We start from the raw sequence: 12634 nt of genomic DNA, 5'->3' as shown, positions 1-12634 counted from the left end.
GCTCCCCCGGGCTCTTTGCATGTGAGCAAAGATGGCTATCACCTCCTTGGCTCCTTGCAGAAGCCCTTCCGGCAGGTTCATGTTTTTCAAAAGGAGTACTAATCGGCAGCAGCGTGACCACTTGATGGGGAGGCTGCTGAATGACAGGTGGCCATTGGATACGGGATGGTTCTCGTTAATTGTATGGAAATAGGTGTCGTGTTGGGTGTTCTGGTTCACAAACAAGCCAACAATGCTGGAAGTGGTGTAACGCTATTTTATGAACTGTTCAACTATGCTAACATACTGTAAACGTGGGTATGAGCAATACCAGCTTAACTGTGGACCCTTTCCTATCACTAGCTATGGTGAGGCACTCAGCACATGGTGAATGTCTGTGATGCAGGCTCTGAGCTCTGTGCTCTGAGCTGGCTGCTGCTAGAATGAGCGGGAACTCTCCTGTCCCCTGCTTTATAGTGCTTGTGCTCTCACTGGTGATTGGCTGCGGTGTTATGTATGCTGGTTGGTCCTACTGCATGTCCATCAGTGTGTGTATGTGATTGCACCATAATGTACTGATGTGTATGATGAAAATAGGGTTTAAGTGGTGATAATTGGTTTCTCACCACGCTCTGGCGAGACCCTAATTTTGCCTACGGGAGCGGGCTGGTTGCATCGCAAACTGCTTGGCGCCTGGCGCGGTTCTTGTTTTCAGCCTCTCCCGCTATTCACCGGTCTCGTTTCACATGAGCGAGAGCGTAATGAGGCCAGAGAATCACATCCTCTATCTCCTCTTCTACTCTTTTCAACATTGGTGGTATTCTATGCTGTCTACCTTAGCTATTCACATGGATTTATCGATTTAAAAGGGAAATTTCAGTGGTTCGTGGTAAAAGGAAATTCAGCCTGTCCACATTGGCTCTTACCAATTTTTACAATTGCACCACAGAAAGCATCCTATCTGGCTGCATCACAGCCTGGTATGGCAACTGCTCGGCCCAAGACTATAAGAAACTACTGAAAGTCGCGAACACTGCCCGGTCCATCACGCGAACCCACCTCCCATCCATTGCTGTCTATACCTCTCGTTACCTTGGGAAAGCGGGCAGCACAGTCAAACACGCCTCCCATCTTTTTTTTAATGAATTTAGAGTCCCCAATTATTTCCCCAATTAATGAGCAATTTAGAGTGGCCAATCCACCTACCCTGCACATCAAAGGGTTGTGGGGGTAAGACCTATGCAAACATGTGGTGAATCTGCAAACTCCACACGTACAGTGACCCAGGGCTGGGATCGAAACCGGGTCCTCGGCGCCGCGAGGCAGCAGTCCTAACAACTGCGTCACCGTGCCGCATTCTCTCTCCCAACCTCTTCCATTCAGCAGAAGATACAAAAGTTTGAGAACACGCATTAACAGATTCCAAAATAGCTTCTTATCTGCTGTTGCCAGACTCCTGAATGGCCCTCTTATGGACTGAACTGATCTCTCAATGCATCTTCTCTACTGTTGTAGCACTACACTCCGTATGCTTTAATCCAATGTCTATGTCTATGTATTTACATTGTGTATTTAGCACATGTCTTATGTTTTTGATGTATAGTACGTACTGCCTGGACTGGACACAGAACAATACTTTTCACTGTACCTCGGTACACGTGAAATCTAAACAGAATCTAATTAATTTCAAAGTGCGATTGATACTGAAATTATGTGTTTCTATTTTAGCTCTGCTTGCCTTCATTGAACTGACTGTTGGAGCTGAGGAGGAGGTGTCAGTGACTGTTGGAAATATTGCTTCACTCAGCTGCTTGATCTCAGGGCAACTTCCATATGACCGTCCTGTGAGCTGGTACTGGACACCACAATATCCAGAATGTAGCAGTCTCAATGGTGGCAAGGTTCTGGACATCTATCCTGATGGGCGAGCAGTCTTCGAAGAGGAGTTCAAAGGGCGTGTGCTTGTTTACCGATCAAAAATAAAGAAGGGTGATTATTCAATCACGCTAAGGGGGTTAAAGATACCTGATTCAGGAGAGTTCATCTGCACCCATGACTACCTATCTGAAGAGAAGAAAATTAGGCTGATGGTGAAAACAGGTGCGTGACAGTAAATAACAGGCTGAGCAGATATTCACATATATGAATTAAATTGTTTTCCAATTTTTTCAGCACCTTTTCTGGGGGCAATGATTCTGGCTAGAGTACATTTCCATCAATGCCAACAGCCTCCATAAATCTGGCCCAGGTGGCCAATCTTTATGCACGAGTTGAGGGACTTTAATCTAACTGGCTGAGTCACAGAATGCAATGGGTAATTGTTAAGCTTGTATCTACATGGAAAGGGGTGGCTACCAAGGCACGGTAGAAGTTGAGGCTGGGGTTATTTGTTGTTTTGTGTGTACATTCAAGATTTTGGGGAAAGGGAATCCATGGAATCCGTACACTGTAGAAGGAGGCCATTTGGCCCATCGTCTGTGCACCACCCCTCTGAAATTGTGAGGATCCTAATTCCAAAATAAGCAGATCAGTGGCAGATAAATCCTAGCAAGTCAGAAGACTGAGCCAAACAAATGGAAGATGCTGTTTAATGTGGAAAAGTGGAGTCATACAATTGAGGATGTTATATAAATGAAACCTTTCTTAAAATTAATTTACGGGATGTGGGTGTCACTGGCCAGGTGAGCCTTTATCCTTAGCTGTACTTGAGAAGGTGGTGGTGAGTTGCCATCGCTGCAGTCCCTCAGGTGTAGGTACACCCATGTAGGGTGGGAGTTTCAGGATTTGGACCGAGCAACAGTGAAGGAACCACGATATATTTCCAAATCAGGATAGTGAGTGACTTGGAGGAGAAACTCAGGTGGTGGTGTCCCCAGGTAAAACCTATTGTGAGCACAAAATCTGGGACTCATCATTAGCAATCTGTTGAGGGATAGAGCACACACTACACCAAGAAGTATATAGTTTCCAATAAAGCATCGATCTCTTCCACCTTGAGTGCTACGTACAGCTCTTGGCAATAAATAAAGAAGTGCCTGGGAAGATGTGCAAAGCAAGGCAAAGAAACTGATAAATAAGATTAGGTATCTGATCGAGAAGGAAAGACAAAAGTATACTCAGGTATGCTTAGAAAAGGCAGCTTAGAAATGTCCTGATTGAGTTATTTAACATCTTGTGGACCGTTAGCTTCTGGCTGCTGTTGAGTAAAGGGTCAAGAGTCCTGCTCCTTTCCCAAACACTTTTATTTTCCTTGAACACACTCTAAATAAAACGCTATCACCACACATCGCAAGTGCCATCTGCAACCCCTTTACATATCAGTGTCAATTATTGGATACTTAACATCAAATTGACATGTAATTGCAATGTCATTTAACCCATTCCTAACAGGGACCAGTGCAATGAGTGGAGACAGTACGTCCTTTTCATATTTTTATGAGAATACGATACACTTTATTGTTGTGTTGAATAGACTTCAGCATTTCATGTTTTGGTTTTACAGTAGTCACATGTCAATAAAAAACAATTAAAGGACACATGAAAATTCCACTGGAAGGACGCTGATTGAACAAAAAACTTACTGTAATATAATTAAGGAAGACTCAGTAGCTTAATTTAATGCAAAAAAAGGAAGGTACCGATCCATCTAGATGACACCATAAACCCCACTTGCAAAACTCGTGTGGCATTTTCCAAATCCATGACCACTACCAACTAGAAGGACAAAAGCAGCAGACACCTGGAAACACCACCACCACCATGGGCAATAAATGCTCATCTGGCAGTCACCACACTGACTTTGAAATATTTCGCCATTTCTTCACTGACGCTGGGTCAAAATCCTGGAATGTCCTCCCTAAAAGCACTGTGGGTGTAACTACACCACATGAGTTGCAACGGTTCAAGAAGACAGCTCACCACCAGCTTCTCAGCGGCAATTAGGGATGGCAATAAGTGCTGGTCTAGCCAGCGAAGCCCACATCCCATGACTGAATAAAAGTAAATGAATATTGCCCACCCCAGAATCACTGTAGGAGAAATTGAAGCTTAATCTTGGCTTTCTTGAGCTTGCGCAAATATTCAAAAGAATGTTCTGAGTGCTTTTCCCAAAATTAAACACAATTTACTTTCTCTGCTTGTTCGGCTCCTCCAGGAATTAGCGCTATTGATTGTTCAGGAGTGTGTTGCGTCAGATTGTACGTTTCAGTGAACGGGGTGGGCATTGATGGGCTTGTTGACCTTTTCCCACATTAATTTTCATATGCTCATGTGCCATTCTTCGAGTGTGAACTTGGCCATAAAATATTGGCATTTATTTGTGGGGAGATAGTCGTGTACTGTTAATGTCACTCGGGTTGTAGTCCAGAAGCCTGCTTTCAAATTCCAGGTTGAAAATCCATCATTTTAGGGATGGTGAAATTGAAATTCAGTTAATAAATATGGAATAAAATTCATCAGTAATGGTGAACATGAAACGATCATTGATTATTGTAAAAAAACATCCGATTCACTCATGACCTTTGTGGAAGGAAATCTACCATCCTTACCTGGTTGGCCTTCCTGTGACGCCATATCCACAGCAGGGTCATTAACTTTTGACTGCCCTCTGAAATTATGTAGCAAGTAAATTAAGGTTCAATGTAAATTAAGGGCAACAAATTCTGGCCTTGCCAGTGATGCCCACAAACAAAGAACAAAGAACAAAGAAATGTACAGCACAGGAACAGGCCCTTCGGCCCTCCAAGCCCGTGCCGACCATGCTGCCCGACTAAACTACAATCTTCTACACTTCCTGGGTCCGTATCCTTCTATTCCCATCCTATTCATATATTTGTCAAGATGCCCCTTAAATGTCCCTATCGTCCCTGCTTCCACTACCTCCTCCGGTAGCGAGTTCCAGGCACCCACTACCCTCTGCGTAAAAAACTTGCCTCGTACATCTACTCTAAACCTTGCCCCTCTCACCTTAAACCTATGCCCCCTAGTAACTGACCCCTCTACCCTGGGGAAAAGCCTCTGACTATCCACTCTGTCTATGCCCCTCATAATTTTGTATACCTCTATCAGGTCTCCCCTCAACCTCCTTCGTTCCAGTGAGAACAAACCGAGTTTATTCAATCGCTCCTCATAGCTAATGCCCTCCATACCAGGCAACATTCTGGTAAATCTCTTCTGCACCCTCTCTAAAGCCTCCACATCCTTCTGGTAGTGTGACATCCCATAAAAGAATAAACAATTGACTAGAATTGTCTGGTTCCTCCCCCTACCCTTTTTCCTTATTTGAATCCATTATTAAGGAAGTAGTAACAGGGCATTTAGAAAATATGGTTATTCGGTAATACAAAGCTTGAGCATTGTTGAAAGAAAGACATTTTCTGTCGAAGCTTTTAGCTTTACACTCATCAGGACATCCACAAGGCAATAATGTAACCAAAACCGACAAATTTATACTGTATGAGTGCTCATTGAGTGGAAAGTGGACTCAGATTTGTAGAGGCATTGCCATGGAGAACACACCAGCTGATGGCGACTGATAGTTAACTGCTGAGCATTGTTTGAATTTCAAACCAGGCAGCTTGACTCTGGTCACGGCATTGCCCTGAGGAATGAACCAACGAATGGCTGTCACTTATTTTGTGAAGCTGAAACAGGTGCAATGTGTGTACATATTCTTTCTGCCCATAAAGGACAGGGCCCTGTGGATTAATATATATAGCACCAGTACATGCAGATGCGCCACTCTGCAAGTCCAACTGACAATCTTAAATTGGTTTTCAGTGTAATTCTTAGAACACTGAGGATTATTTAGCAAATGTTGTCCAATCGCGGAATCAGTTTGAATGTTGGACACTGTATTTTACAAGCTTGGGCTGGTTGGGTACGGTCTGTGCCTTGCCCATCGCAAACAGCGGAGAGACATTCTGTTTAATATGATCCACCAGTCTTTGAAAGTACAGCCTACATATCTATTACACTGGCACTGGAATTCATTTCCCACATTACTCATTTGTGTGATAGGCAGAAAGTAATTTTGGCTTGATGGCAGCATCCCGGTAGTGATGAATACTGCTTGTGTTGCTACTGCATAACAGCTATCTTCACCCCTGTTGTTCAAATCTTTGAGATAGCTTGCCCTTCCAGGGTAATCTGAGGATGATTGGGCACTTTTTAGGCTAAAAGACTTAGGTCCATTCATTTTTGCACGATATACAGTGCAAAATGATCTGATCAGTGTAGCTGCTATCTCGCAGGATGCCTTCGATGTGCCCTCTTTCAATATTAAGCTGTCATGGTGACCAAATGGCGTGGGCCCTGTTAACAAGGTTGCCAATAGACCAATCTTATTGCGCGCGGAACTATAAGAATCCCAACATGTATATTGACCAGTGAAGGTAGGCTTGCGGTAAAGCATGGTGGAGAAACACCTGGCAGATTTCTCAACTAGTACATAAAGAAAATTTGTAGACTTGCCTTAAATTGTATTCTTGCTGATGAGTGCAAGATGAAAAGCTTCAACAATAAATGTGTCTTTTTCAGATAATCATAATGGGAACAAACACAGTAAATATGGTTTTACGAAAGAAAAATAATTTACAGATTTATTAGAATTTTTTGAGAACATAGCCAGCAGTTTCAATAATGGAACCAGTAGATGTTATGCATTTGGATTTCCAACAGGCACTCAATAAGGTACACACATATTCCACAAGATAAGAATTCATGATGTTGGGGTAATATATTGGCATGGTTCGGGGATTAGCTAACTAAAAAGAAACAGAGAGTCAGGCTAATTGGGTCATTGGTTTGCAAACTCTCTAATGGAGTGCCGCAGCGATCAGTGCGGGGGCTTCAAAGATTTATAATCTATATGAGCAATATGCCAAGGTATACAAAGCTATGGGCTAAGTGCTGGAAAATGGGATTAGAATATTTAGGTGGTTGTTTCTAACCGGCGCAGATGGGATTGGCAGAAGGGCCTTTTCTGTGCTGTAGGCCTTTATAACTCTTATATTCATGACTTGGATGAAAGAACCGAGTGTATTGTAATCAAATTTGCTAATGATGTAAAGAAAGATAGGAAGACAAGTTGTGAGGACACTGGGGTAACTTGACCACAAAAACGCAATTGAATCAATGTGGTGAAAGTTAATCTTCTTTAATATAGAAAAATAACGATGTTTAAAATACAGTCTGGACGCAACAAAACAGGAGCAATTAGTTAAACGTTGAAGTAACAGTCACAGAATAGAATTAGAACTAACGATAGCTAAATACAAATATACAAAGGTAACAACAACAACTAATGACATCACAGCACTTACTGATGACATCAGCAATGGATTTAAATAAGAAGATGCATAATAATAACACTCAATAACAGACACAAAGAGTCTGCAAAGGGACAGAGATAAGTTAAGTGAGTAGACAAAAATTGACAGATGGAAGATAAAGTGGGAAAATGTGAGGTTGTCCACTTTACTAGGATGAATAGAAACTATTTTTCAGATGGAGAGGGATTGCAGATTGCTGAGGTACAGAGGGATCTGGGTGTCCTTGTAGCAAGTAATTAGGAAGGCAAATGGATTGCTGGCCTTTAGTGCAAGGGGGATTGAGCATAACAGTCAGGAAGTCTTACTACAACTGCCCAGGGCATTAATTAGTCCACATTCAGAGAACTTGCACCATTTTGGTCTCCTTATTTATAGACATACTTGCATCAGTTCAAGGAAGGTTCACTTGGTTGATTTCAATATCTCATAAGGAGCACTTTACACTTGAATCCATGTCCAACTGAACCTCCCACATATAGAAGCTGTTTGAAATCTATCAAAACATATATGTTCTCGTTGTTATTTTATATACAACACTGAAATACTTCTTTCTTTTCTCTAGGATGCTGGTCTAACCTCCACCTCACAGTGGACCCACCTGTTGTGTCAGTTGGAGATAAAGTCACATTAACATGCACCTATTGTGGATCGAAGGTGCTGACGCCCCAAATAAAATGGCAGTATGATGGATTGTCTATATCAGATACTGGGGTTGTGAGCATCACCAATAATGGACAGTCTCTCGTTATTTCACGTGTGGACCAGGAGCACCTAAAGAAATATGGATGCAGTCTGGCCAAAAAAGAATCTATAGTTTCTGAAATATGCCTGGATATAGGTAACAAAAAATTCCTTTCATTCAAGTTTGGGTATCCAAGAGCTTACACAATATTAATCTGTTTTAGGCTCGGAAGCACTAGAAAATGTGGCCACCCTTTCCGCCACTGAATCACTACTGCAGAAGGAATGGTTGTGCTAGCCAATGAAAGGAGGGTTATCGGCCTCCTATTGCCACATTAAACTTCCACAGGGATCATGTGTTAGCTGAGCCCAGCATCCAATGAATCCCCTGACCCACCCTCTCCCCATATTTAACTCAAGCCTCGTGTCAAGATATTGTTTCAGTCCTGTTGTCAGTTAAAAGTGCCGAACCACGTTGATTTCTATGTATGCATCCACAAATACAACCTGTAACATAACACAACCTGTGTTGTACCAGTGAATTATTTGTACAATTTACTTAAAAAAGGAAGTTTTAACATGTTGCAGTGGACCTTCACTCTGTGTAAAATGGGTGATAGTTCACAACCTTGGATAAAACTCTCTTAATTGAAGTCAATTGAAATGAGGGAAACTGTAAAATCCGTTGCTGATTTGCTATCACCCATTTCATGCTTTGCCCAAACTCAAAATCTATCCCATTTTCTTTACTTTTGCTCCAAATTATTTTCCATTTAAATTTTACTTCCTCACTCCCACCAGACCTGAAACTGCCCCCACCCTCTTGTGGGTTCCACACTGCCAGCTGCGTTCAATGTTGGACGGTCATCAATGAGAGTACTGATTGAGGCCAATTGTAGTTCCTCTAATCTAATTTCTAACCGAGTTCAGTTAATTCAGCAGACGGGAGAACAAATCTGGGACTTCGCTGGTTATAATGAAACCATTGTTTCATTATGCACAGAACGCTGATTATGCACACCTGCAAATCAAAGGTTTGCTGGGAGATGTTTAAATATGTAAAAGCGCTCCGTAACTTTGAGGAAAGGGATGTAGAGCCATTCGTCATTTTAGAAAAAAAGGGCAGCACGGTAGCATTGTGGATAGCACAATTGCTTCACAGCTCCAGGGTCCCAGGTTCGATTCTGGCTTGGGTCACTATCTGTGCGGAGTCTGCACATCCTCCCCGTGTGTGCGTGGGTTTCCTCCGGATGCTCCGGTTTCTTCCCACAGTCCAAAGATGTGCAGGTTAGGTGAATTGGCCATGATAAATTGCCCTTAGTGTCCAAAATTGCCCTTAGTGTTGGGTGGGGTTACTGGGTTATGGGGATAGGGTGGAGGTGTTGACCTTGGGTAGGGTGCTCTTTCCAAGAGCCGGTGCAGACTCGATGGGCCGCGTGGCCTCCTTCTGCACTGTAAATTCTATGATAACAACAACTAATATTTAGCATATAATAAAAAACGCAACCTGCTTTGGCTACTTGGTCCCTTTAATGAAACAGACATTGTTGATAACATTATTATTGATAACATTACTGGACTAGTAAGGCTAATTCACTGGGGACACGGGTTCAAAGCCCACCACTACAGCTGGTGGAATTTAAACTCAGTTGATAATTCTGGAATTGTAAAGTGAGTCTCAGTAATGGTGACCTCAAAATTATCAACAATTGCTGCAAATAAGCCCATCAGGTTCACTAATGTTCCTTAGGGGTCTGGACAACATACAACTCTGGACCCAATGTGTTTTTTATTATTCGTCGCTGGCCGGGCCAGCATCTATTGCCCACCCCTGCGGGCATTTAAGAGTCAACCACATTGCTGTGGATCTGGAGTCACATGTAGACCAGACTAGGTAAGGATGACTTTAAAAGACTTAGTGAACCAGATGGGTTTTAACGACAATCGACAATGGTTTCATGGTCATCTCTCGACTTTTAATTCCAGATTTATTTATTGAATTCAAATTTCACCATCTGCCATGGTGGGATTCGAACCTGGGTCCCCAGAGCATTACCAGGGTCTCTGGATTACTAGTCCAGCGACAATACCACTACGCCATTGCCTCCCCAAATTGACTCTTAAATCTGAAATGGTCGAGCAAGCCACTCAGTTCAAGGGCAATTAGGGATGGGCAACAAGCCAGTGACGTCCACACCCCATGAAAGAATAAAGAAAGAAATTGTTGAACTCAAATCAAAGTCATAGCTCTAAGGTTCCATGTCCAATACTCCATCAGAGCTGCAACAGTGCCCTTTTAAATTTTTGTAATTACAGATATTCCTTCAGCAGCACCTTGACCTAATGTATACTGGACCTTGTGGTGAAACGATTGGCAATGTTGCCACTAGGATTTCATTAATGGTTAAAAGTGGGGTGTGAGAAGTTTTTGAATCAAATCTACTTCAATTCTGGAGAGAAATGAACTCAGCGTGAATATTAATTTTGTGAACACACTTTTGGGTTATACATATTGAGAAGCATATGATCACGGGTCACTGGTGGTCTAGCAATGTAAACAATTTAATGTGTTTATGCTAAATTGTAATTATTTTTTAGAACTTTAGTGTACCCAATTCATTTTTTCCAATTAAGTGTCAATTTAGCTTGGCCAATCCACCTACCCTGCACATTTTTGGGTTGTGGGGACGAAACACAGGGAGAATGTGCAAACTCCACACGGACAGTGACCCAGAGCCGGGATCGAACCTGGGACTTTGGCGCTGTGAGACAGCAGTGCTAACCACTGCACCACCGTGCTGCCCATGCTAAATTGTAATTTTTCCTGTCAACACACACCAGTGCATTCGGCAAGCTAAGTGACAGCACAGTCTCGTTTAGCTTTTGTTCGAATAAAAACTAACGTTTACTTCATTGTTGCAGAGCTTGATTTTCTCGATAGAACAATGTTTGCTGGAGATTACGATTACCCAGTGAGTACAGCAATTCCTGTTATTACTTCTGAAGCGACAACTAGGCTGACCACCCAAGAAACCACCACACAGGTGCAAACAACAGCTGTGGCCACAAATACCTCACAGGTGCTGTGGAACGATTCAGAATGGATGCAGGACACCTCCCCTGAGACTGCGAGTTTGAGAACTGAAAGTTACCCCACCACAACACAATCTACAGTAAAAACAGAAGAGACTTCTGATCCATGGAATGAGGATGTGAATCAAGATCAGCTGGGGTTAGGTGGAAGAGACTGTCCTGTTGTAGTAGCAAATGGTGATACAGATCACCTACCCATATATATGTGCATCATCCTTGGTGGCATTCTGCTACTTCTAATCATCATATTCCTTATCAAGCGATTCAAAGGATACCGCAAATGTAAATATTTTCTTTTTAAAATGAAGGATATAGGTTTCCTCTTTGATTTAGTGTAAATGTACTTGTTGGATGTCACTGAGGCAGATGCAAGGTGATCCTGCTCTCTGCATGGCAATGGGGAATTGTGACTGATATCAGGGGGTGGTGGGGTCGGTGAAATCTGTCATGATTTACACACAGAAACCATGAGTTAGCACCTTCACAAGAACTCTTTTTAAAAAATAAATTTAGAGTACCCAATTCGTTTTTCCAATTAAGGGGCAATTTAACGTGGCCAATCCACCTAGCCTGCACATCTTTGGGTTGTGGGGGCGAAACCCACACAAACACAGGGAGAATGTGCAAGCTCCACACGGACAGTGACTCAGAGCCTGGAACGAACCTGGGACCTCGGCGCCGTGAGGCAGCAGGGCTAACCCACTGCGCCACTGTGCTGCTCTTTCATAAGAACACTAAACGAGTGGAGTGTCACAGGGATCAGTGCTGGGGCGTAAAGTATTTACAATCTATATTAATAATTGGTAGAAGGGACTGGCTGCAATGTGATGAAATTTGCTCTGATACAATGATAGGTGGGACAGAGAGTTGTGAGGAGGATACAGAGTCTGCAAAGGGATACAGATAGGTGAAATGAGTGGGCAAATAAATTGTAGATGGTGTATAATGCGGGAAAATGTGAGGTTGTCGATTTTGGTGGGAAGAATAGTAGAATAGAGCATTATTAAAATGGTGTGGTTTACAAAAGAAATTGTGAACTTATGCCATTTTGCTACTTTTAGAAATTAGTTTTGACTGTCACCATGGTGACATGAAATACTAATTGTAAATTAGAACAACCTACTTGACACATTAAATCTGTTGAATGAATAAAACACTGACGAACACAAAATATAACCATAAATAGAGCATCACAAATGCATTTAAGATGTTTGTTTCTTGTTCTTATTTTGACAGGTGGAACCCACGATGTGGAACAAAAGGCAAGGTATAAACCAATGTGAATTTCTCACATATACAGATTTTATCACATCATCTTTGTTCTCACATAAGACCATAAAAAAGGAGCAGAATTAGGCCATTTGGCCCATTGAATCCACTCCACCATTCAATCATGGCTGATATGTTCCTCATTCCTAATCTCCTGCCTTCTCCCCATAATCCTGATCCCCTTGTTAATCAAGAAATCCCCTTATGAATCAAGAAGACCAGATTTGTGCTTTAGGTGCTGTTACCTACATATCAAGCTACATACCAAGAGCTGGAAGGTG

At 42.4% G+C, this 12634-nt stretch overlaps 1 protein-coding gene across 1 annotated transcript in view; it reads left to right on the top strand.

The window, feature by feature from the left end:
• Nucleotides 1-12634, top strand: part of LOC140392044 (uncharacterized) — a 50685-nt gene that overhangs the window by 16140 nt on the left and 21911 nt on the right. The window contains exons 2-5 of the mRNA XM_072477238.1: nucleotides 1708-2079; nucleotides 7873-8148; nucleotides 10914-11366; nucleotides 12321-12351. Coding sequence (XP_072333339.1) covers nucleotides 1708-2079; nucleotides 7873-8148; nucleotides 10914-11366; nucleotides 12321-12351 — 1132 coding nt within the window. The remainder of the gene's footprint in view (nucleotides 1-1707; nucleotides 2080-7872; nucleotides 8149-10913; nucleotides 11367-12320; nucleotides 12352-12634) is intronic.

This window comes from Scyliorhinus torazame, chromosome 15 (genome assembly GCF_047496885.1).
Source record: "Scyliorhinus torazame isolate Kashiwa2021f chromosome 15, sScyTor2.1, whole genome shotgun sequence".
Taxonomy (NCBI): Eukaryota; Metazoa; Chordata; class Chondrichthyes; order Carcharhiniformes; family Scyliorhinidae; genus Scyliorhinus; species Scyliorhinus torazame.
The sequence above is the reverse complement of the archived record's forward strand: the minus strand, read 5'-3'. Positions and strand labels throughout refer to the sequence as shown.